This window comes from Culex pipiens, chromosome 1, assembly GCF_016801865.2.
Source record: "Culex pipiens pallens isolate TS chromosome 1, TS_CPP_V2, whole genome shotgun sequence".
Classification (NCBI taxonomy): domain Eukaryota; kingdom Metazoa; phylum Arthropoda; class Insecta; order Diptera; family Culicidae; genus Culex; species Culex pipiens.
The window spans coordinates 18,560,123-18,586,667 of NC_068937.1; the positions used below are offsets into that span (position 1 = coordinate 18,560,123).

Sequence of the window (26,545 nt, forward strand, 5' to 3'; positions counted from 1 at the left end):
TACGACATGAGATGAGTTGGTAAGTATTAAGTTATGGACTGCTTTGAGCTATGTTTAATTTTTGGAATCAATGATTTTTTTACCGTATTTTTCCATATTTTTATTTTTTTCCAAATAAAAAAATGTTTTTCAAAGTTATTTCTCGGAAAATTTAAAATCAAATTTTACTCTTTTCAAATTAAAATATTCAAATACATGTAAGAATTTATTTTATGAAAATATCATGAACACCCCTAAACACCAATCCTCGCATAGAACTTCTGCAACAAAAACAGCCTATGCTGAGGGCATCTTCAGCGGCAATCGTCATTCGTCATTTGGAAGCGTACAAACCACCTCCTCCTCGCGGTTGCGATTAAGTCTCTCTCCCTAGGCGCGCATTTTAAGTTGACACTCGCCTGCTAGTCTAAGCCTCATTAAGCCAACCGCCCAGTCGCCCTTTGGAGGTTCGCGCGTCAACACGTGGTTTTTCGAGCGTGGTCTTTTCACCTTAAAGAAATTGTGACTAAGTTAAATTCCTCGAAATGGACAAACTGGTGCTTCTCACGGTGCTGTCCCAGCTGCTCAGCCTGGTGCGGGAATTTCCGCTGGTGGCCACCGCCGCCTTCGTCGGAGTGTTGTTCTTTTACGTGAAAACCTTTGGCGTGGGACCGCCCGGGAAATCGCTGACCCAGAAGTCGCTCAAAAGTGCCCGCCAGTACATCAACGAGCTGCCCGGACCCGCCTGTCTGCCCCTGCTCGGGAACTCCCTCATGATGGCCACCGATCGGGAAGGTTAGTAGTGGGAAAAACAGTGCAGTGAGGTTGTAAAAAGTGATTTGTTAGTTCAATTTTAACGTATAACGGTTTAGCTTAAGAATTAAACAAGTGTTTGAACTTTTCAAAACAAAATTTTTAAAATTCATAGACTGTTTCCTGTGGGTCTCGTGGCGCAGGGGTAGCGGCTTCGGCTGCCGATCCCGATGATGCTATGAGACGCGGGTTCGATTCCCGCCTTATCCACTGAGCTTCTATCGGATGGTGAAGTAAAACGTCGATCCCGTTTTCTCCTGTCTCGTCAGAGGCGCTGGAGCAGAAATCCCACGTTAGAGGAAGGCCATGCCCCGGGGGGCGTAGTGCCAATAGTTTCGTTTTTTTCGTTTTTAGACTGTTTCCAAATTTTCACACAAAACCAAAATTTTCAAAATCGTCAACGCATGTTAACGTTTTCGTCAGCAAAATTTTCCTCCGTGTACAGTTTGTGTTCAAGAAGCAAAAAGTGATTAAAACAAATTTATTTCAAAATTTAAAATATTGATTTCACAGAATAAACAACATACGCACAAAGTTCAATAAACGCGTTCCTACAATCGTATCAGCGCAAAAGTGACGATTGCCGCCAAAAGTGCTTAGTTGCTGAATTGCTCGTTAGAATCAGATTTCAGCAAACTTAACCCTCAACAATTCAAGTCCAGGAAAAAGAATTACATTTAAAAAACTTTTTGTTTCCGAATAACTTTTTATCATAAAAAGTCAAAATATTTTTGACAGTAAAAATGTATTGAAAAAGAATTGAACCAGAAAAACGTTTATTTGTTTTCTTCTCATTTTATCCAAATTTTGTCAAAATGTTCAAGATGATTGCAAATAAGTAGAACGCATAAATGATCTTGTAAAATTAAAATGTAAATTTTTTAATCTTCACAAAAAAGGTTTAACTTAAAAAGTGCTTTGAAAAGTTAAAAAAGAAACAAACCAAAATGACTCAATTAAGCCAATTTAAAAAGTTAATCAGTTGAAGGTTAACCTGCGTTCTTTTGTTAAAAAGGTGATAACAGCTTATTCAGCAGAACGGCAGCTGCGTTAGGTTGAAGTTTCTCCTGATCGAACCTGACCAAAGTGTTGCTAATTAGTTGATTGTAACAATTTTCGCTCGAAACGTCAAAAAGTTGTTTTAGGAGAAGTTTTCCAAACTTTGTTTAAATTTTCTTCTGGTGAATAATTTTAAATATTAATTTATTTCAACAAATGTCAAATTACTGATTTGAAATCAGTTAAAAAAAAGTCTTAGGTTATGAAACTAAATTTAAGTTCTTCAAAATAGCTTCTTCTTTTTGTTTTTTTTTTAAGGAGAGACATACCATCCTGCATTTTTTTGTGAATCTTTTTGTAACATCTTAGGCTATTTCCTCACAAATTTCAAACGAAACAAATCGTGACCGCCTTAAAATATTACTTTAAAACATAAATCTTATAGAAGTGGCGTTTAATTTTCTTTCAGTGTATTTTTTCAGAAAACCCGTCAAATTTTCTAGAAGTTTGTCTTTGACCACTTCTTGATACGATGCAACGGCTTTGAGATACAGTAATTTTTAAATTACAAAATACAAAAATATTTAAATCACTTACCCATGTCTCAAATGTCATTTTCGAGTGCAATTGGCATCCAGTCCGATGAAAGCAACAGCCTTAAAGAAATAGAAGCACGAACAAAAATGCAAGCTATTTCGCTTTTCTTCACTGAAAGTTGAATTCCTTAAATATATGTTTTATTTAATTTTCAGTTTTTTTATGTTTTAAGAAACCTAAAATAACTTTTTCATGTTCAAGACATTTAAAAGTTGAAATTATAAAAAATGATCTATTTTTAAGAAAAATAAAAATATATCTAGAAGATAGGTACCTTTACAAAAAAAATTATTCGAAAATCTGAGCCTAACATTTTCTAAGAGCTTAAAATTTAATGATTGGCTAGATTGTTCAATTTTGAAATTATTTATTTAATTTTAAAACTCCTAAAACATAAGTTTTTTTGTATTTTCAGAATTTTTTATGTTTTAAGAAACCAAAAACAACTTTTTTATGTTCTAGACAATTTAAAGTTGAAAAAAATGATCCTTCTTAAGAAAAATAAGAAATATTTCATGGAGGAAAGCTGCGGGGACCGTTTCGAACTGTCAAAACGGAACCATTTTAATGTTTGCCAGAAGCAGCAAGTATTGTAATCGATGAAACTTAACCAACTTCTGACGTAGTTATTTGTCTTTCGAAAACTTGAAAAAAAAATGCGCACAACAATTTTTAAAAACAAACTATTTAAGTGCAATGAAAAAGTCACGCTTGTGCTTGAAACACCTTCTACTTTTTTGATGTAAACAAAGTGGGTTCATTCGAAACTCACGTTACGCATTCCCTCTTTTCATCCCCCAGGAGGAAAAGGTACCTTTGCAAAAAATATATTCGAAAATCGGAGCCTGACTTTTCCTAAGAGCTAAAACTTAAATGTTGTCGAATTTTGACATTATTTTTAAGGGAGCGTTTTTGTATTACGTAGCGTAACAAAATTTCCACACAAATTTTAAAAATTATTTATGGGACGTAACACGGCATTCGACCCTACCCCTCCTTCCCAAATGCGTTACGTAATAAGAGAACGCTCCCTTACCTATGTTTTAGGAGCAGAAAATTTCGCACCAGCTTTATTTTTTCAATATTGAAAATCGAACCAATAGTTTTTGAGATATTTTCAGTTGAAAAATGAGGGTTAGTTAAGATACTGCACGGATAAAAATTCTGTAAGCAAATCTGGTATGTTGTCGAATTAGCAAACATTGAAATGTTTCCAAAATCGTCAACCTTTTTTTTCGGTTTCGCTGTACATTTTTTTCAAAACGGAAAACAATGTTTCGAAAATCAGATTCTTTTTCGGCGATTGTCCGCGCTCCATACACTAATGATTTTTTTGTATGTCCACGAGGTAGGAGGGGAGGGGGTGTCTGGGATTTCGAAAAAATGTGTTCACGTGATTTATAGATGGTCCCGTACCAAATTTTGCATCACCCTGAAATGTAATCTTGTAATGTCAACATGTAAAAAAAAAACTCGAAAATTTAATAAAAACGGAAAATTTCGGAAAATTACTATTTTCGTGATAAAAAGTAAAATAATAATAATTGATTTTATACGCGCACCTGTTTTCCTCGAAAGTCCTAATGATAATCTACAATTTTGCCCATGACCCAAGGTTTATGAATAGGGGAAAGTGGGGCAAGTGTAACAAGCTAAGGAAATGCTCGTTATAACCCATCAAAAACGTTAAAAATCTGTCGGATTTTTTTATAATCATCTTATTCCATGTCTTGACTAAGACTTTGATAGAAGAAGTTTTTAAAAAAATCCTGTTTTTAATGTAAAAAATTGATTTTAAAAAATTTGATTTTCCGTACTTTCTTCTCAACTAGTGGGGCAAGACGAACAACCCGTTGGGGCAAGAGGAACAATGCATGAAATAACATGTTAATTTTCTAACAATTGAACTGTTATCACTTAGGTACATCAGATTAGAATGTATTTGAAACGTTTCTTAAATTTTTAGATTAATTAATAATATTTTACTAAAAAATTGATCGTTTATACAAAAACAAATTATTACTTAGATGAAAAAAGGAAATTTTCATAATATCACTATATTTTGTACGGAATTTTTTTTTTATCAATTGTTTATCAGTTTTTAAGTACTTTTATGTATTTATTTCCCAATAAAATATGATGTTGCAGCAATTCGTATTTTTTCCATAATAAAAATCCATATGGTACACTTGCCCCACCTGGACAAGGTTTTTTAAAAGCTCTCAACAAAAATAGCCAAAAGTTAAATCATACTTTATAATAGGTGCAAGTCATTGGTAGGGACACTACTGATCTAGGAAAAATAACATTTTGATAAAATGAGCCTTAAAACGAACCCTAAGCGTTATTTTGTACTTTCCAAATATTATAAGAAAACAAAGGTTTTGAAAAAAACTTCATTAAATCTCATGCCCCGTGGCGTTTACGTGGTTTTGGCGGTTATGTGGTAGTAGAATCAGCTAATTGCATTGCTAGCAACAATTCCTCATACTGGAAATAATCAAAATTGTAAAAAATACGGCCGTACGATCGATTGTTCCTCTTGCCCCATATGGTCGTCTTGCCCCACCTTCCCCTATTCACGGGCCCGTGATTATTGTTAGTTATTTTCCACGACAAAAAAAAAGTGAAATTTCGCGACATACCAATGGAGCACCCGTCGTCGAGCAGTTTTTGACAGTTCGCTCCATAAGGAATAGAGTAAAGGAATAGAGTAAAGGAGGCGAATACTTTATGAAAATCATACCTGTCAAAATTCCGTGCCTCAAAATTTTATCGCGAGTTGCTTTTCTCCTCTATAATACCCCGTTCGCACGGGCGAGTTATAACCGGTTATAAGACCAAAAGTGGTTATAACTCTTAAAACCGGCTATAACTCTGGTTTTGCCCATACAACGAGCTGTCAGATTAAAACTGGTTTTAAGAGTTATAACCAAGTTAAAACTGCTCGAAAAGGGAACTCGACTACTAGAAAACTCATAGTAACCTTTGCAAACACTTGCAAAACATCCGACATTGACAGAAACAAAAAAAAATCTGTTCCTTCGTTTTTATTTTAACAGTTGGTGTAATAGAAACTGATTATTTTTAATTTGCAGTTGAAACTTTAAAAAAGTTCCCTGGCCGGAAACGCTTTTGGAGACTGCAACCTCGGGTTCATACCTCGGATTCAGTGCTGAACCACTTAAGCACATCGCTGGACGGCCTACCAAACGTCTAGAAACCTGAGCCGATAGACAGTTGGAGATTTGCTGACAACAGCAATGGCTGTGGGGGTCCACATGACTCCCCTATTGCTCTGCAGGGTCGGCATGCGCTCAGGCAGGAAAACATCTCCGGAACCAGCTCCAGCCGTCTCGTCCTGCTGCTCGCTGGTCTGGTGGTGAACGTTCAACTTGCCGGCGTTCGCTCACCCCTTTGTGCCTGCCCTATCGCCCTCGAGTGTGTTGACGGAATCTCGAATTTCCACGTCACCGATGTTTCGTGGAATGTCCCGGTTCCCGGCGCAGGGTTGTAGTTGTAGGGCAGGTCTTGGGTGTGGCTCGTGGTTCCCGTACGGAGGATGCACAACTCAGCAATGGCGGCTGGTCGCTGCTCGTCGACCTGGTGGACAATTACCGTTTCTGACCACTTTGATAGGTGGGGCGTGGTTCGGTGAGCCACCGGTGATGCCGGAGTATCCTAATCGCGGGGTTCTAGAGTTCCTGGATGGCTCGCTTCACCTAGGCTCATTGAGCTGTAGTCGAATCTATAACGGTTCTCGCGCCTTGTCGCACTTCAGTTCACCGGGCAAATCAAAGGTTGATCAAAAACTGATCCGGTAAATCATCAGTTTCTCCACCTCCAAACCGGCTCTTACACTATCAACGAACACACACACTACCTTGCCAAACTCAAATCGCAACGATCTATGCTCATAAGTTGCAACGTAGGGGAGGATCAGCACATGTTGCGGTCGTCGATCTGGGAAGATGGAAGCGTGGTTAGTACTTGTCCCAAGCGAGCGTTATCACGCTAATAAATCGCACTGTTACAGCCGGTACGATTGTTAAACACTGCCCTCTGAGAATCAATTATCGAAGGTATTTAGGCAATCTAGTCATGATTCCGAGCATTCATGGCAAATGGCCATATCAATACGATTGGCCAAATTAACGAGGTCGGCTACTTGTTTAAGCCTGGTTTTGGGTAACGCCAGATGAGTCGAGGGCTATCCTGCGACCGGTTTGTTGAATCTACCATGTTGTATTCCACAAATATTGTTTAGCGTGTAGGGACTTTTGCTTCACCTATAAAATACTATCTTGAACAAGGAAATCGAAATGTCATTAATAAAGTAGCGAGTGAAGATAAAACACGCGGTTTTCGATACGGGATTTAATTCGTCTTTTATTACACAAAATCCAATCTAACATTGGCGACGAAGATCGTACTAGTCCGCGCGAAGGCGTAGTTCGAACCGGCCGGTCGGAAACCGGAAGAAAATCGACGGAACGTAAACAAATACGTTGAAACTGATTTGAATCGTGACGGCACGATGAACGACGTGGTGAACCACTCGAACCTCTCCGCGTTCGATCCGGGAGATTCGTCGACGGTGTCCGCGAGGTGGAAAAAATGGAAGCGATCGTTCCAAATTTTCCTCGAGGTTAACAATGTAACCATTGCACAACGGAAGAAGTCGTATTTGCTCCACTTTGTGGGCCAGCAGGTGCAGGATATCTTTTTCAACTTGCAAGGGGAAGAAGAACCGGCAGTCCCAAATGGATCCGACGTCTACAAGGAGGCCCTCAAATTGTTGGACAACCACTTTCTCCCCATGAAATGCCTTCCCCTCGAACGGCATATCTTTCGGAACCTGGAGCAGGGAGCAGACGAAAGCATCGAGAAGTTTGTACTCAGGCTGCGGGAGCAGGGAAATCTCTGCGAGTACGACGAGCATCTGGAGGACGAGATCAAAGAGCAGATCTTTGAGAAGGGGAGCTCGGACGACCTTCGGGCTAAAATTCTCACCAAGCCTCGGATGACACTCGCCGAAACCGTCGAGATGGGCCGTTCCCTCGAAACCATCGCGAAGCACAGGAAGAACAACAGTGTGAAACCGGTGGAAGTGAACAAAGTGCAAAAAGCATCCGGTTCGTCCGCCAAGGGAGAGTGTTACCGTTGCGGTAGACCAGGACATTTTGCCAACGACAACACTTGCCCTGCGATCGAACGGAAGTGCAACCGCTGTGGACTGAAGGGACACTTCGAGACGCGGTGCAAGACAAAAACGCCGAGGAAGAAGACCCGTGACGACAACCGGTTGCGGCAAGTGAAGGAAGATCCGCGGCTAGCGGACTCGGACGACTCTGATGATGTGGAGTACGAAAGTGAGGTGTCGGACGATGAGTGCGTTAAATACGTGTTTGCTGCCGAACCTGACTGCGGAGAGAAAGTGATTTGTGAAGTGGGCGGAGTGAAGATTGAGTGGGTGGTGGACTCCGGTGCCGGAGTTAATGTGATTAACCGGGGTACGTGGGAGCATTTGAAGAAAAACAAAGTGCGCGTTAAGTCCCAGACGACCGAGGTGAAGAAGTCACTGAAAGCGTACGGTGGCCACGCCCTCAACGTAGCTGGAGTATTTTCGACCGACGTGGCAACCAAGCAGAAGGTAGCGGAAGCGCAGATCTACGTTGTAGAGAACGGGACGTGCTGCCTGCTCGGTCGTAAGACAGCGACAGAGTTGGGCATTCTGAACATCAACACGGCTGTATGGGCCGTCCAAGGAGCTGACGAACGAATCGGCAAAATCAAAGGTGTCGTCGCGAGAATCCAGGTCAACCCCGAGGTGAAGCCAGTGCAGCAGACACAGTGCCACGTACCAATACCGTTGCGAGAGAGGACCGAGAAGGAGATCCAAAGATTGCTGAGCCAGGATGTAATCGAGGAAGCTCCACGGGACTCGCCGTGGATTTCAAGGTTGGTCGTCAGACCCAAGGTAGGAGAACCTTCCGCAGTGCGACTATGCGTCGACATGCGAGACGCAAACCAGGCCATTGTACCGCAGCACTACCCGCTGCCGACATTCGACAGCATCGTGCCACACCTCCACAACTGTAAGTGGTTCTCCAAGATCGATCTAAACAAAGCCTTCCACCAAGTCGAACTAGCGGAGGACTCCCGAGAGATCACGACGTTTGCTGCTCACAATGGTTATTTCCGGTACAAGAGGTTGATGTTTGGGCTGAGCTGTGCGTCCGAGGTATTTCAAGGCATTATCGAGCGGATGTTGACAGGATTGCCTGGAGTTAAAGCGTTCATCGACGACATTCTCGTTTTCGCGGCCACGAAAAAGGAACACGACGAAATCCTTCGAGCAGTCCTCGACAGACTCAAGTCCTGTGGCGTGACGATCAACAGTCGCAAGTGTGAGTTCGGGAAAAACGAGGTTGTCTTCATGGGTCACAGACTGTCAGCAGAAGGAATCAGCCCTACCGAGGACAAAGTGGAGACCATCAAGCGCTGCCGTGACCCGCAAACCTCGGAAGAATTGCGCAGCTTTCTCGGGCTAGTCAACTACCTGGGAAAGTTTATTCCCGACCTGGCCACCCTAACTACACCGCTGCGTTCGCTTCTGCGGAAGCAAACACGGTTCACGTGGGGCAAGGAGCAGAAGGCAGCGTTCAGCAAGATCAAGGCCGTCCTCTCGCACCCAAAGAACCTGGGATTCTACTCGCCGCTCGACAAGACAATCGTCATCGCCGACGCCAGTCCAACTGGCCTGGGGGCAGTGTTGCTGCAGGAGAAGGACAACATCAAGAGGGTCATCTGCTACATAAGCAAGGGACTCTCAGACACCGAGCAGAATTACGCGCAAAATGAAAAGGAAGCCCTTGCCTTGGTGTGGTCCGTGGAGCGGCTGGAGATGTATCTCAGAGGGCTGCGGTTCTACCTGTTAACAGACCATCAACCGCTCAAAGTTCTGTTCGGTACCAAGCAGAAACCCTGCAGACGGATCGAAAGATGGGCCCTACGGTTGCAATCCTTCCGGTTCAGAATCGTGCACATCGCTGGAAAAGCAAACATTGCCGACCCTCTGTCACGGCTGCCCGAATTCCAGGAGTGCACTACGTACGACGAGTACGGAGAATCCATGCTGTTGGCGATCGTGGAAACGGCAAGGCCGGAAGCGCTTACAATGGGAGACATCGTGAACTATACTCTGAAGGACGAAGAATTAGCAGCTGTTAAGAAAGCGTTGATTTCCGGTCAGTGGACTGATGCGATCAAGCGCTACGTGCCCTTCAGAAACGAGCTGATGGCAGTGAACGAGATAGTAGTCAGAGGAGAGCGGTTGGTGATCCCAAAGAACCTCCGAAAGAAAGTCTTGGAGATCGCGCATATCGGACACCCTGGTATCGAACGTACCAAACAGCGTCTGCGAGCTAAAGTATGGTGGCCAAACCTGGACAAAGACGCCGAAACTCTAGTACGTTCATGCCTAGACTGCCAGATCGTCGGACAACCTGGACCAGCGGAACCTCTCAAAATACGTGAACTGCCACAAGGACCCTGGAGCTACCTCAGCATGGACATGCTGGGACCCCTGCCATCAGGTGAATCACTCTTGGTTGTGATAGATCTGTACAGCCGTTTCCGTGTCGTGGAGGTTCTCCGACAAACAACAACGACGGATATCCTGAAGAAGCTCAAACCGCTGTTCATGAGGCTCGGTTTCCCGGACACGCTGTTGACGGACAACGCAACGAACTTCTCAAGCCGAGAGATGATGGAGTTCTGCAACCTGTACGGCATCTCACTGCGGCACTCGACTCCGTACTGGCCTCAAGCCAACGGAGAAACGGAAAGGCAAAATCGGCACATCTTGAAAACTCTGCGAATTGCTGCTCACAAAGGAACCGACTGGAAGAGTGATTTGGACGAGGCAAACTATGTCTACTCTCTAACACCACATCCAGCAACAGGCCGCTCTCCGGCTGAACTTGCTTTCGGGAGGAAGTTCAAAGACTGGATCCCGCAGTTCGGCGCCAGGGACGTGGTCGAGGATGGAGAAATACGGGACAGGGATCACTCGTATCGAACAGTAGCCAAAGAATACTACGACAAGCGGCACAACGTGCGCGAAGACACAGTAGCCGAGGGAGACGTGGTGCTGATGAAGAACCAGACGAAGCAGAACAAGTTATCCACGCCATTCATGCCGGGACCGGGGACAGTGATCAAGAAGGAAGGAAACAGCGTGGTCGTTGAAACACCTGACGGGATCCGGTACAGACGAAATTCGTCTCACGTTAAAAAGATTCCGGCTCACCCTACAACCCACGAAGAAATCGAGGATGACGACGCCGAACCAACGTGGGCCACACCGGAACCGTTGGCGCCTGCTGCGGTCACGACAACACAAGGAGAAGCCGCGGGCAGACCACAGCGAACCATTCGGCGACCGCTGAGATTCGATGATTACGATCTGGAGCTTGGACAGGGCGGACACTAAAAGGACAACCTGAGAAAGGAGAGAATGTTGTATTCCACAAATATTGTTTAGCGTGTAGGGACTTTTGCTTCACCTATAAAATACTATCTTGAACAAGGAAATCGAAATGTCATTAATAAAGTAGCGAGTGAAGATAAAACACGCGGTTTTCGATACGGGATTTAATTCGTCTTTTATTACACAAAATCCAATCTAACATACCAGATGGCAAGCGCAAAGCCCCAGACACACGTCCGAAAGGTGCCATCCATTTCCGACCGGGGATACCGACAACATATGTGGGAAAGAGGTTCCGTGAGCACTCGTTCCGTCTCGGTCCAACCAGCGGCAGCGTGAATGCCATGAATAGCTAGCTACCAACATCTAAACCCGTCGTCTGGCACCTCTCCACGTTATATTATCCTCAGGCCGCTGGCCTTCATACTAATGGAGAGACCCCACTCGGCACACCCGGATCAGCGGATGCTGGGGCTGACGATTAGTCAAAGAGGGAAGAAGCTTGCCCGTCGGAACCAGCAACGCCCGTTGGTCGTCCATAAACCGCCAGCTGGGTTTGCCCGTCGGCTAGAACATGGGACGAGAAGTGGATCAATCCACTGCGAGACTATGTACCAAATCTGCCACCACAGTATCCAGCTGCTATCGTGGCGAACACAATCATGCCTGCAGCATTTTGCCACCTGTTTTTCTTTCAAAATAAAGAGACTGTACCCTCCCCCTCCCTCTTCTTTATCGATGCCTATTTATGTTTTTTTTCCAGTTGACGCAACCCGACCACCATCGCTGAAGGTGGCTTGAACGGCTCTTGAACTGCTTCGAATAAAGATCTTTCGCTGGCGGTTGCAATTTTCATGTTCCAGCTTGAACACATGAATCTTCCTGAAAATCGGCGATCTTGATCCCAGCACGTAATCGTGTTCAAAGCAGGACTCACACATCATTGTCCTTCTCTGAGAGCATCAGCTGCCCATGGGCCACTCTCCGGCCGTTGATCCGTAACAGATCTTTTCCAAAGGACAAAGAAGATATCAGGTTTTGGAGCTAGACTAACGGAAAACTGAAAAAATACAGATTACTTTGGATTACTTTTAAATTCAAACGAGTTGCATTACCTTTTTCGGCCAATTCGACTTCGACTGCGAGCGGATTCCCTATAAGGTCACGTCTGGAAAGGTCCATCTCAGTTTCGAAACACCAGCTGGCTGACTACCCTGCTGGACAAAACCTCCAATGATGGCCTGCGCGCACCAACCATGCGATACAGATCCGCACCTGCCTGAGTGTGCCTGGATCCGTCGGAAGATGCGGTCCTTTTCGCAAACTGGCCGTCTTGCTCATGGACGAATTCTTTACGATATGATCTCCGTACGAGAGGAAGAAGGTACTGACCGGCATTCCAGTAACCGTATGTAGATGAAGGAGCTGCAACGGGTCGTCTGGGAGCGGAAAAACGGGAGGGTCAGGTTTGATTATGACAATTCTAATTCAAAATACCTACTATCTTCTTGACCATCCTGGTCCGCCGGAACAAGCGGCCACAAGAGCCGAGATATGTATCACAGAAAAAAAATACATATATTAATGTCATTAAACAAAAATATCACAGCTTGCTGTGATCTGTCACAACAGTTAAAACCGTTAAAACCTCCCGCGCCCGTGCGAACGGTTTGGTTTTAACTTGGTTATAACTTATAACCATTTCGTTAAAACCGGCTATAACTCGCCCGTGCGAACGGGGTATTACATTGTAGAAAAAAGCAAAAACTGCTCGAATGGAAATGCTCCATTACAAAACGTTGGAATTTCACGTCAGTTTCACGGTAACCTAAAATATGCTTAAAATCTACGGAAAATGTTTTATTTTAAAATAACTGTATACAGTTGAGTGTAACAAAAATGACTTTTTGGCGGACATCCAAGGGTTTGTTCCGGTGGACATACTAAGCTCAAATCCAAAATATGAGCTTGATTGGACGTAACAGGAGATGGCGCTTGCGCATCTTTTGGTATATATAACATTGAAATTTGGAGCACCCTGGAGCTCGGTACAGACCTTCAAAGTTTGGGATCAATTTTTCGAAAAAATGCCAAACTTTGAAGGTCTGTACCGAGCTGCAGGGTGCTCCAAATTTTAATGTTATATATGCCAAAAGATGCGCATGGATCTGGCCTACACGCCAATGATGTTGAAAATAAACGCTTCAATGGCCAAAATGCCTCAAAAAGTGTCATTTTTTAAAAAAAAATATTTTTTCACGGGTTAAATCCCATTTAAAATTCAAATGCAAAGCACCATCTCCTGTTACGTCCAATCAAGCTCATATTGAGCTTAGTATGTCCACCGGAACAAACCCTTGAATGCCCGCTAAAAAGTCATTTTTGTTACATCCTAGTGTACAGGAACGTTACTAAAAAAGTTGTTAATAGTTTTTAGATACAAAATAACGTCCTGATACAGAATATTTTCATCCCAAACAAATTAAGATCTCAATTTTGTTCTATTTTGCCGACTTGTCAATACCTGAAATTATGGTTAAGGGGTTACATACATGTAAATCGGGCAAAATGTCAGAGGTTGGTTTTAGCACACCAATAAACTTTTTTTTAAATCTGATTTCAGGACAATAAAATAAACTTTTTCATTTATTAACAAAACATATTTGAGGACATTTGGTTGTATCATTGCCGAGATATAGCCATTTGAAGTTAGCAATTTCTGAAAACGGGTGCCACAATATCTCAACACTACTTCGACCAAATCGGCTCAAAATTTTGGCGAAGGCTCGTTAAAATGGTCCCGTGAGCATGACGAAGGACAATTTTCAAAAAAGTTCATTTAAAAAAATGATAAAAATATTTTTATGTTATTCATAAAAATATTAGTTTTTGATACTTGTATTTTATTTTAATGCAAAATTTCAAAATCGGGATTCGTCATGCACACGGAATATATCTTGAGAGTCTTCATCGCAAATGTCAGCCAATTTGGTCCATCCCATCTTGAGATATTGTGGCACCCGTAAATCAACTCGGTGTTTAGAGAAAAACGCTCACAAATTTTGACAGCTCGTTTTGCGCATGGCAAAATTTTGAGCTTAAATCGTCTCTTTCTCTGTTTTCAGGAGTGATTGAAAATCATGTTTTAAGTGGATTTAACAAATTTTCTGTAATATTTTTTTTGATTTTCTACATGTATGTAACCCCTTAAGCAATTCAAATTTTAATGAAATTTTCGAAATTTAATTTGCCTAAAAGATCATCAAAACTAAGCACAGCCTTAATGATATATTTTCTAAAAATAGAGTTAGTTTTGGTGTCATGGTTTTCAGCAAAAAAAAAAATGAAATTTGAGTACTTCAAAATAGCTTCTTCTTTTTATATTTTTTTTTAGGAGAGACATACCATCCTGCATTTTTTGTGAGTCTTTTTGCAGGCTAAAAACATTCAAGCGAAAAAAAAACATCGCCTTTAACTTTTAAAACCTTAAAACTTAAAAATTTAAAAATCTCATAGAAATGGCGTTTAATTTTCTTTCAGTGTATTTTTCAGAAAGCCCGTCAAATTTCCTATAAGTTTGTCTTTGACCACTTTTTGATACGATGCAACGGCTTTGACATACAGTAGTTTTTAAATTACAAGATACAAAAATATTTAAAACGCTTACGCCTGTCTCAAATGTCATTTTCGAAATTCGAAAATTATCCAACAAAATGTTTTTCATGTAATTTTGCCCGCTGAATCTGAATCAAAAATGTCAAAATTAAGACTGTTATTTTGGTTTTCTAAGAGTTTATAATATGATCATTTTACATTGAGTAAGGTCAAACTTAGGTCAAACAACATTCCAATTTGTTGTAAAATTTCTATCATAGCTGAACAAAAAAAAGTTTAAGCATTTTTCCTAAACATTTGTAAAATCTTAGAACTCAACGAAAGTCAAATAATTTCACCAAACCGGCTCAAATGGAAACCTGCAAATTTTTAAATTCACCCAAGTGCTAATTACTTTACCAGTTCCGTCCATAACAAGCAAAGCCCGGCAACAGTCGGTCTTTTATTGGCTTTTTCTAAGCGAAAGAACGCCGATTTTGAATGAAACGCGGGAGACTTTGTGACCGCAGGTTTGCTAATTTGCCGAACTCTGGCGAGTTGGTGTGTTAATTGATCGATAGAAGAAAATAATGACGATGGGGATTTTGGCGAGTTTACCTTTTATTTTCAGCTGATTTTCGACTGGATTGTTGAATTTGCGTCGCCGGATGAGCCATCAAATTACACTGAAAAAAAATGTTTAGTTTTTTCGGGAAATTTTATTTATGATTTATTTTTTGATATTTTTTCTTTCAGCGCAATCAACTTGAAACGTAATTTTCTGATTTTCCTCTTAGTTTTATTGAGTCTTTAACCTATCGGAAGCTTCCAGCGGGTTAGGGGTGCCCATTACTTTAACGACCAAATTAGAACCCAACTTCCTTTCGGCAAACAAAGCTATGGGTTTTTTCCGAAAAACAAGCCCAACTTTAATCTGCAAATCTGACCTTCCACGGCCCCGTAACTAGATGCACAACACCGCGCATCACCTCATCCAATCAAGACACAGAGGAGGAAGGTTCACCACCCTTAACTCTGCGTGTATAATTTGACGACACTTTGACGTCGTTTGTAACGTGCCACTACAGCAACTTTAATTGATCACCACCCGAGATACGGGTTTCATTTTCGTGTCATTTCGAGTGAATTTTCGGTTTGATGCAGTTGACGTCAATCGCGAGGCTTTTTCCTTTTTTTTTTTAATTGAGCTCGATAGAATACCACACTAATGTGCACCCTTGATAGTGTCTCTATTTTGAGTGGCTTTTTTGGATTTCGAAATCGGCAGCTGGGAATGGATCCAAGCTACTAAATCGAAAGGGCTAAAGGTACCAAAATCCAGCATATGAGGCGTGACTTGGATCGGTGATGCTGGTGGCCCTTTCGGAGTCGTAAAACGAATTGACGATTTTTTTTCTGAATAAAAACAGACCGGTACCGGTTTCATCATAGATTGGTCAAAACAAAGTTTTCGACCTACATTGAATATTTGAATATTTTGAAGAAAAAGGGCGCACAGGTTGGAGAAGCGACACAATGTTATGCTTATTTAAATTATGCTGAGCTCCACCGTTGAGGAGCGATTCGTTCCGAAAATAGTTTCATGCTGAAAAAAAAGGTTCAAATTGGAACCGTTGAAGGGCCTTACTGTGACTGTTTTGTTTGTTTTTAAGTCGTTCCGTTTTGCGTTTTAAGACAAATTGATTTGGGCTCAACCAATCCAGGAATCATCGTTTCACCATAATAATTCATAAGCCTAATTTAATGTCCAAGTGAAATGTTTTTCGGTCAAAAAAAGATCAGAAATTTGTTCAATCTTCCAAAAACCTGCAAACTGCATAAAACTAGACCTATAAAACAGCACAATTAAATTTCATTTGAGGTTATTCATTCAAACAATTAAATTACAACCTCGACATAAAGTTAGCATCGTTCAAGTAACCACTGACAGAGACCTTCCAAAATTTGGTTTACAAAATGCGTGCGGGGGTTGACATTTGGAAGGGACTACTAATGCAGGAATTTGCATTTTTTTTCTCACTATTGTTAGGTTGGCTTTCTGGTTTTCATGCCGCAGGGTCGGATACAGCTTAAGGTGAGATCAGTGGAACTGCATTTGATAACATTTGCTTCTGTACAACAGACAAAAGAGAATTGAAAGGGCCGGCCATTTAGCTGGACCCTTTTTGTCACCCTAATCGATCAGTATCGAGACTTAAGTGGTTGGTCTACATTTTGAACCATTCGGTTGAGGCTTCATCCACCTTTTGCGTAACCGGTAACGGCCAACCGGTCTTAAGTTTTGGCTTAAATTTGGGAAACATGCACAAAACGGTATTTGCAAACCCTTTTCACAATATTGCCTACTCCACATTTGTGGGTATTTGCATTCATACAATTCTGGAGCAACCTTTGAAAAGGGCAACTGAAATAGTAGTTTATGCAACAAGTTTCAAAAAGAGGATTTTTTCAGCACGAGTCGTACATTTATCCAACGAGGTTCACCGAGTTGGATAAATACGAAGAGTGTTGAAAAAATCAAGTTTTGCAACGAGTTCCATACAACATTTTTTGCAATTCCGAAAAACACCCATTGAGTGAAATTTTAAGTCAAATTTTCATGTATTTTGTCAATCAATCGTTTAAATCAAAAAAATGTTGAAAAGTGTTACTTTTCGAAACAAGTGCCGAAAAGTTCAATTTTTCAGCACCCATTTCGTTGGTTGGTCAAAGTCAAACTAAAAAGTGACGAACTGTCACTTTTTACGTGGCGCTCACGAACACTATCAAAACAAACGTTTGGTAGTGTGTGTGAAGTCCGTGTAAAAGGGGTGTCAAACTAGAAAGTGACCCCGTTCGTTTGACAACAGTTAGTGTAAAACCATCGGGGTTTGAGTGTAATATGGTAACATCGTAAAATAAGTCATTCTAGTCCTGGAATTTACCAACACATTAAAAGTATGTTTACATGGCAGCAGGGGTTTGTTTGCATGAGATTTGCTAACTCTTTCTAGCAATTCTTTTTAATCAGGTGACAACTGGCTGTTTAATTTTGACTAACCGCCTGACAGCCAACACATTTCTCAGGACTGTGACACACTCAAAAAAACATTCACGTTTAAGTTACGTGAAAAGCTATGTGGTTTTTTTTCCACTAGAATTTTCACGTAACTTCTACGAGGTGGCCTTAGTAGAAACGAAATTTGCTCGGCCAGATCTTTTCACGTTGTTTCTACGTGTTTAACACGTAAAAGCCAAATGTCTTTTTTTTATAAATCTTACGTGCTTATTCTAGTGAAAGTTATAGGATGGTTTTAGTTTAGGATGGGGTTTCTAATTTTTCAAATCAAAATGAAAACAATGATGATGTTCGAAAATATATCATATTTTATTTGTTCACTTCTTATAACATCTTTCACTATTCACTGGTTTTGGGTCGAAGTTAAGTTAAGACAAGTCCCGTTCTTTTTGTTGAATTGCTCCTGGCCCTTCTGATGATCAATCTGGAACAGCGGGTCTTCGAGGTTGGGCCGAGCATAGCCTTGATGATGCTGCTGCTGATTCAGAATGGTCAATTTCCTCATTCCGGGAAGCGATATTGAATTAACCCTGATCCGAGACCAGTGTACCCAAAAAAAGATCACCGGACGTAATCTTCCCGCCAGGGCACTGCCTCGACGATAAGCTTGACCGTGGTTTTCTCGCGGAACCATCATCCGAAGAAGATTTTCGCAGAAAGGGGACGATCAATCCAACGACGGGAAGGTTGCAGTGGCATTCCGAATTACCCGGGCTCCGGCCGTGGCTAGTTGATTCTTGATATCCATGTCCAGATTTCAAACTCTGAAACAACAAATTAATTAAATACAAAGAAAACAACTTAAAATAAATTACACATACCGTTTGATAATCTTTCAACATAACTTTGTTAAAACGAGTTCCGCAGCATGTCTTAACAGTTCGCCATCATTTTTCATACTAAAATTATCACGTAGAAACTGGTCGAAATAACGCAGTAACAGAAAAACAGATTCGTTAAAGTTATATTTCAAAACACGTAAAAGCTACTTGAAAGAACCTAGTGGAAAAATGCCATAAGGTTTTTCACGTAACTTCAACGAGAAACCATTTTTTTGCCAGAACACTTTCACATTATGTTTACGTGTGTCACGTAAAACGGGCCTAGCGAGGGGAAAATCGGGGTTACATGATTTTTCACGTAGCATCAACGTGTGGATTATTTTGAGTGCACACGTAGAAGCTATATGAATCGATTGATGAATTCTACGTGCTTGCTGTAGTAAACATTATATGATTTTTATGGTTGTAGTATTTAATGTTTTTTTTTTTCGAATGGAAATTAGAAGAAATAAAGAGTAATTGCTAAAACTCATTTCCTTTATTAACTTATAAATTTCTTCGGGGTGATTTCACCGTTTGCCACTAATTCAAGAAGATCGCGGGTGACCTTCCGCCATGTCGACGCTCCTATCGTTGTGCACCAGCGATCAACAATGCGCAATGTGCTTAACCGTTATTTCGTAGTTGAGTCCCTTGGCCAGGTGCAAAATCACTACCGATAAATACATGTCCAGGGAACCACGTTTGAGTGGTGCTCCAGTTCGGCTGCGTTGCGTTTGGCCACGTCGCTAATGTGGCCGAGCAGGAGGATGTTCGATCGAAGCTAACTGATTCCACTGGCCATCATTGTCGCACGGGAACCCGTTTCGAAATCGTAGATGGTCGTGTGGTTTGGGCTTGCGGTACGCTACGAAAAGGTTCAACCCGAACACGACCGCGTACATGAACTGACCATGTCCGTGATATTTTCGGTGGCGTCAAACACCACGGTAGCACCGGCCACAAATGTAAAAAATGGGCTTACATTCCAGTGACCATCGGAGAAAAAGATGCTGCTCACAAGGATCGGCTTCTGCAAGAAAAATATTATAAATTATTAATAAATAATTCTAGCTTAATTCAACTTACCTTTCAATTGCAATCAAATTTTACGGGCACAAGTTCGACAGCACGCCTTAACTGGACGCACTCAATTTTCACACTAAAATAATCACGTAGATATTTGACCGAATGGCGCACTCGAGTCACGTTGAAGTTACATTTCAAAACACATAAAAGCTACATGGAAAAACCTAGTGGAAAAATACTATATGGTTTTTCACGTAACATCAACGTGAAATTTTTTTTTGCCAGTTTACTTTCACATTATTTTTACGTGTGTCACGTAAAACAGACATAGTGAGGGGGAGATCGTGGTTACGTGAATTTTCAGGTAGCATCAACGTGTGGTTTATTTTGAGTGTGCAGTTCGAGTTCGATCGTTGTTTACATCAGGACACTGAGACGAGAAATTCATTATTTTTAGGTTAAATCATATTTCTTGCACTGAGCCTAGAAAGTCTTATATTGACAAATTTTGTATAATAAATCTGTAATTTTGAATCAAGAACTGGAGAAATTTTGTTAATGTTTTGCCGAATTTCACATTTTTACACATTAGTTACTCCAAAAGAAGTAAACAAATTATGATCCTTCCAAAATCAAACTTTTTGTTTAACTGTTAATGCTTTTAGCGATAAAAGTACAAGTTTAAACATATTTATATATTCGGGTGAAGTTTAACCAGCCAGCCGGCTGAAAAACTCTATAATAAAGAATAAAAAATAGAATATATTCGGGTGACATCTAGTAGAACAAGAAACGAACCTGAACTCAAATTTGAGCCTGAACGTGGACACTCAATATTATTCTGTCTGAATGAATGTAGGGTATATCTGGAGTTTTTTTTTTAAAAAAAAGGTCCAATACACCAAATTTTCGGTTTTTGCTTTTTGGTTGCTTTTCAATACCCCTGACTCAAGGCTCAAGTCTGTTTCAAAAACACCCAAAAAGCAAAAACTTGAAATTTGTTTTATTGGACCTTTAAAAAAAACTCCAGATATGAAAAAAGAAAATCTGAATAAAGCTAGTACAAATTCTATTTAAACTTTTTGTCATTCAAGACTAGTCGAGGTCAAGGGGTCAAGGGAAACAAATAAAAATTAACCCTCTACTGCCCAAATTCTTTTTTTTGGAAAATTTTTATTTTGAGCAACTTTTGTTCTACGAAAAACTTTACTCCTCTTGTTTTATGTTTTTCTTGTTTCATTTTTAGTATTTTAATTTGCATTTATCTTGTTTAGTTTTTGTTTGTTTTTGGTAGTATTTGGCCTACTCTACCACCTCCTATAATTACATTTTGACTATTTAATTTTTTCATGTTTTTACAGTAACTTTTTCAATTTTTTGCATGTTTTTCACATTTTCTGCTATAAAATGGAACCATTATCATTTAAATTGTAAATAAATGTGTAGAGGCATAGTCTGGGGCACTAGAAAAATTACTGCATAATTCTTTTTACTTAAAATATAGGAAATGTTACTAAAAAACACAGCCAAAGGTGACCCTTAAAAAATTACATTTTTAAAAAGATTGGCAAAGTCACATAAAACAAGACAAACTTCAAACCCTAAAATTTTCCAAAATTTTAAATGCTCTTCTTTCCAATGCTTTTTGAAGATCAAAAATTGGTTGAAAAATGGATTTTTGGCGATTTTTTAAATCGAAGCCCGTCTAGAGGCGGGGTTGGGTTGTAGAGGGTTAACTCAATTTCAAATTGCCTCATTTAAAAACTATGAAACAAATAGTATCTCACCGCTACTGATTAGTTAGTCTTTCAACAAAAAATAGTTTCGAGTCTCAAAAATCAAGCCTAACATTTGAAAAAGTCGAATGAAACTTTAAAATGCCACTTTGCCGCTGGACCAAAAGCCTATGTTTGAAAATATTTATATCGGATTCCACGGACAATTTTACGTTACATACTAAAAAATTAGAGGTGTTCAGGACCAGGATTCCAAAATTTAATTTTTTGAAAATAAAAAGTGGTTTTTCGGCGCGTAGCGTGAAGAAACGAGAAAATGTCAAAAACAATAAAAAAATCCACTTTCCACTAAAACTGCGATAACTTTAAACATGTTTAGACATGTTTGGGTGCCTAAAGATACGTCTTTCAATACCAAAATTTTGGTACCCAAACATATATGTCTCCAAAATTTGAATTCAACAAATTTGCGTTACGCAGTTTGGTTTACAAAAAAAGACAAGATTGCTAATTCTTGTTTTGATTTCAAATTCACTAAACATAAAATTACAAAATACTTACGAATGAGGCTCAATTTTTTTATATAAAACTTTTAAGCTTTATAATACGCAAATATTTTGAAAATAAAATCAATTCGAGAACATAGACAGTCTTAAAATTGACATTTTGGATCTTTTCTTGTCAGTAACTTATAATTTTAAATAAGACCGTAGCATATATTTTTTTGAAGTTTATGTCCCTCAACTCTGACCAAAGGTAGCAAAAAATAAAACATAAAGTATAAAAATTTAAATTACGAGCCATGGTTTCAACATTTAATTGATAAAAGTGTTTTAAAATATATTATACACCTGTGCAGTTGTTTTGCAATCATTATTTTCAAAAATATCTAAGTATCGACGAATATATATTTTTTTGCATTTTTTTTTTTTTGAGTTGATGCTGGTCATCGGAATTTCATAAAACAAGCCCAAACATGCTAAATATGATTATAAATGCAGAAAAATGCATTTTAGATTGCTTTCAGTTAATTAGACTTCTATTTTCATGGAAATTTTAAAGTTTTTTGAAAAAATATTGTTTTTCCCCCTGTTTTTTATAATCAATTTTGAAGGGGGAGGGGACGACATAAACTTTGAAAAGGCCTGGTTAATTTTACAGATAGGACAATAATAAATATAAATTTTTCACGCTCCGTAAAATTGGGTGTTTTGGAGTTATGGTCCTCGTAAAATTTGCCATTTTCTGGTCGTGAAAAATCAAAACAGATCAAAACTATCCAAACTAAGTTGTTGGGCCCATTTTGAGCCAAATCAGTCAAGGCCAAATAATTAAAAATATGTAAAGAAAGGCTTAGCTTTCAAAACATTCTCGAAGTAGGGTATTAATTGTGTCGAAACATTGTCAAATGTGAGATTCATATGTAGAAACAACAGAAAAAAAGCCCGAAATTAAATATTTTCTATAAATATGAATCTATTTCAATATCTTTCGACAGTACAACTTTCGATATTTTGTAACACATTTTTTGTTTTTTTTTATCAAAACAGCTCAAAACCAAACATTTCTAATCGCAATGAAAAGAAAAACAAAAAAAAATCATTTTCAAAGCATCACCTCGCGTTTCAAATTTAAACGAAACATTTCACATAAAGTTGCATGCAAGAGTGAGGTTCGTTTCAAATGCACTCCTCCAAGGAAATGTTTCAAATCGCTTACAAACTACCAAGCGCCTCCATGAAATGTTTATGCTCAAGCTAGTTTTAGGGTATTTGTACCAACTATTGAAAAAACCTCAAAATCAACATTTTTCTTTCTCAGACATGTTCAACCGCCTGATCGCCGCCCGCTGCCTGTACGGCCGCCAGCAGGGCATGACGCGCGTATGGAACGGGCCCGTTCCGTACGTTCTGGTGTCGCGGGCCGCCGTCGTCGAGCGGATCCTCAGCAGCAGCGTCAACATCGAAAAGGGGCGCGATTACGATTTTCTGCGGCCTTGGCTGGGGGACGGACTGCTGACGGCCCCGGCGGCCAAGTGGTACCACCGGAGGAAGGCGCTCAATCCGACGTTCAACTACAAGATGCTGTCGGACTTTTTGGGCGTTTTCAACAAACAGGCCGCAGTGATGGCCCGGATGCTCGGGAAGGAGTTGGGCAATGGGGAGGGGTTCGATTGTACGAACTATGCCACGCTGTGCTCGCTGGATATTTTGTGTGGTAATAGGGGAAGCATATTTTTTGAAATTAGTGAATAACAAATTTATATGTTTTAGAAACTGCAATGGGTTGCTCCATCCACGCTCAGGAACAACACGAATCCGAATACGTCAAAGCTCACGAAGAGTAGGTTCCAATAACTTCCTTATTCTAGTCAAGACTAAAACTTTTCCTACCCTCTAAGAATCGGCCAAATCATGCTGTACCGGCTGCAGAACATCTGGCTCCACCCGGACCTGGTCTTCCGCTTCACAAAGTACTACAAACGCCAGAACGAGTGCCTCCGAGTGCTGCACAGCTTCTCCGAGCAGGTCATCCAGCAGCGACGTGCCCTGCGGGAAAGTGCCCCAGCGGACTTCGACGACAGCTCGGAGATTGGACGGAAGCGGCAGCTAGCATTTTTGGACCTGCTGATCGAGACGACACAGAACGGAAAGCCGCTCAGCGATCGGGACATCCGGGAAGAGGTGGACACTTTTATCTTAGGCGGCCATGACACCACGGCTACTGCGATCGGCTGGTTGATGTACCTGCTGGGGACGGACGCGGCCGTTCAGGATCGACTGTTCGAGGAAATTGACTCCGTAATGGGGCAAGATCGCGATCGTGAACCAACCATGATCGAACTCAACGAGATGCGATACCTGGACTGCTGCATCAAGGAAGCTCTCCGGCTGTTCCCCAGCATCCCGTTGATCGCTCGACGACTAACCGAGGATGTCCAGGTGGAAAACTACGTTATCCCAAAGGCAACCAACGCCGTCATCGTCGTGTACCAGCTTCACCGGGACGCCAAGGTGTTCCCCAACCCGGAAGCCTTCAACCCGGACCGCTTCCTGCCGGAGAACTGCTGCGGACGGCACCCGTACGCGTACATTCCGTTCAGTGCCGGCCCGCGCAACTGTATCGGCCAGAAGTTTGGCGCCCTCGAGGAGAAGGCCGTCATGGTGGCGGTCCTGCGAAAGTTCCGCATCGAATCGCTCGACCGCCGGGAAGACCTAACCCTCTACGGAGAGCTGGTGCTGCGATCCAAGAACGGACTCAGGGTTCGAATCGCTAAGCGAGATTAGGACGATCTTTACCTCATTTTTTTGTATAAATAAAATAAACTCAACCAGGTTATTTACCCAGTGAAAACGGTGGCGTCTCTTATTTTTTTCGAAGATCACTTCCTCAAACGCGATCAAGTTCAAGATGGTCACGCCCAGGTGGCACTTGGCACCTCACCAGCGAGCTGTGTGGACGGGTGTTGGACTACACAACCGGGAAGTGGCTCTCTTATCAGAGGGATGCTAAATAAGCGTCAAGTTGATCGGACTAGAACACATGTTTCGACGTGACGTGATCATTCAGTTCCGGTAGAACAGAAGAACTTGGTGAAGGTTGACAGCGATGCGGTAATAAGAAGTGATTATTAAATTAATTAATAATCGCTAGTTGGTGGTGAAGGTTCGGGCGTAGCAGATGGGATTTTTTGAGTTGACGTCCTTGTTGATTTGTGATTAGACGACCACATTTAGGACAAAAAAAAATCCTAATTTTCAAATATCGTTTTATTATCAAACATTTAGAGTAATTCTGAGTTAAAATAAGATTGACATTTTGTCACTGACATTGCACAGTGGTCCAGATCGCAAAATTAAGTGGAAAATGGATTTTCCGAAAAATGGTTAAGTTTGGAGCTTTGCTGTCTTCAGAAGAGTTGTTGCATATGGAAAGGGGCAACTTTTGGTTTGGTTGAAAATTAGGGTGGTTCATGATTAGGGTGATTTTGGAAATCTAACTTTACAGAAATATTTTTGAGATTTTTTTCGTCTTCTAGAAAGTTGACGGGCTTGCCTATCCAAGCAACTTTGTCGAAGACACCAAAATTTTATCTCGTAATCTACGCCTTCTACGACCAAATTTATAGAAAGCATCTGAGCAAACCTTCAAAAATCAGTTTTTTAACGTGGCAATTCAGGGTTAAGTTTTAGAGAAAAGTGGTATTCGGGGCACTTTTAGAGCTCTAAAAAACAAACATTTTTATTATCTGACAAGTCAATTTGGACTTAAGGGTCAAAAGTTACTTTTTCAAATGAAGATATCTCGAGTTTAAAGAAAAACACCCCTGAGATTTTTTCAGCGTTTGTAGTGCTGGATCTCCTCTTTCAAATGCAACCTAGTGCTTAAAATTTGGCTTGCGCCTTTTTGAGATATTTAAGTTTTAAATTTGCATCTTTTTTACCTTAAAATCGCTGTAACTTTTGACCCTTAAGTCCAAATTGACTTGTCAGATAATAAAAATGTTTGTTTTTTAGAGCTCTAAAAGTGCCTCGAATACCACTTTTCTCTAAAACTTAACCCTGAATTGCCACGTTAAAAAACTGATTTTTGAAGGTTTGCTCAGATGCTTTCTATAAATTTGGTCGTAGAAGGCGTAGATTACGAGATAAAATTTTGGTGTCTTCGACAAAGTTGCTTGGATTGGCAAGCCCGTCAACTTTCTAGAAGACGAAAAAAATCCCAAAAATATTCCTGTAAAGTTAGATTTCCAAAATCACCCTAATCGTGAACCACCCTAATTTTCAACCAAACCAAAAGTTGCCCCTTTCCATATGCAACAACTCTTCTGAAGACAGCAAAGCTCCAAACTTAACCATTTTTCGGAAAATCCATTTTCCACTTAATTTTGCGATCTGGACCACTGTGCATTGTCTTTATTGGCATTTTTGACATTTTGGACATTTTTGACATTTTTGACATGTTTGACATTTTTGACATTTTTGACACTTTGGACATTTTAGACATTTTGGACATTTTTGACATTTCTGACATTTTTGACAATTTTGACATTTTTGACATTTTTGACATTTTTGACATTTGTGACATTTTAGACATTTTGGACATTTTGGACATTTTTTACATTTCTGACATTTTTGACAATTTTGACATTTGTGACATTTTTGTCATTTTTGTCATTTTTGTCATTTTTGTCATTTTTGTCATTTTTTGTCATTTTTGTCATTTTTGTCATTTTTGTCATTTTTGTCATTTTTGTCATTTTTGTCATTTTTGTCATTTTTGTCATTTTTGTCATTTTTGTCATTTTTGTCATTTTTGTCATTTTTGTCATTTTTGTCATTTTTGTCATTTTTGTCATTTTTGTCATTTTTGTCATTTTTGTCATTTTTGTCATTTTTGTCAT

General features: G+C 40.4%; 1 protein-coding gene and 1 long non-coding RNA gene across 2 annotated transcripts; one reads left to right on the top strand and one right to left on the bottom strand.

Annotated features, from left to right (window-relative positions):
* The first annotated feature begins 327 nt into the window (after positions 1 to 327).
* Positions 328 to 24,483, top strand: LOC128092263 (cytochrome P450 4c3-like). The gene is made up of 4 exons (XM_039577232.2): positions 328 to 774; positions 22,963 to 23,358; positions 23,415 to 23,484; positions 23,543 to 24,483. The coding sequence occupies exons 1-4, from the start codon at positions 525 to 527 to the stop codon at positions 24,426 to 24,428; spliced, it is 1,602 nt and encodes a 533-aa protein (XP_039433166.1). The 5' UTR covers positions 328 to 524; the 3' UTR covers positions 24,429 to 24,483.
* Positions 5,466 to 12,418, bottom strand: LOC128092390 (uncharacterized). The gene is made up of 3 exons (XR_008211717.1): positions 11,998 to 12,418; positions 11,083 to 11,942; positions 5,466 to 6,623 (listed from the first exon to the last, which is right to left on the bottom strand). It is a non-coding gene; the product is annotated as an uncharacterized LOC128092390 (long non-coding RNA).
* Positions 24,484 to 26,545: the final 2,062 nt, after the last annotated feature.

Bases quoted from the DNA above. Each gene is read 5' to 3' on its own strand.
- LOC128092263 (XM_039577232.2), top strand. From the start codon at position 525: ATGGACAAACTGGTGCTTCTCACGGTGCTGTCCCAGCTGCTCAGCCTG. The intron at 775-22,962 runs GTTAGTAGTGGG...TTTCTTTCTCAG, and splicing joins GATGGCCACCGATCGGGAAG to ACATGTTCAACCGCCTGATC. The intron at 23,359-23,414 runs GTAATAGGGGAA...TATATGTTTTAG, and splicing joins CTCGCTGGATATTTTGTGTG to AAACTGCAATGGGTTGCTCC.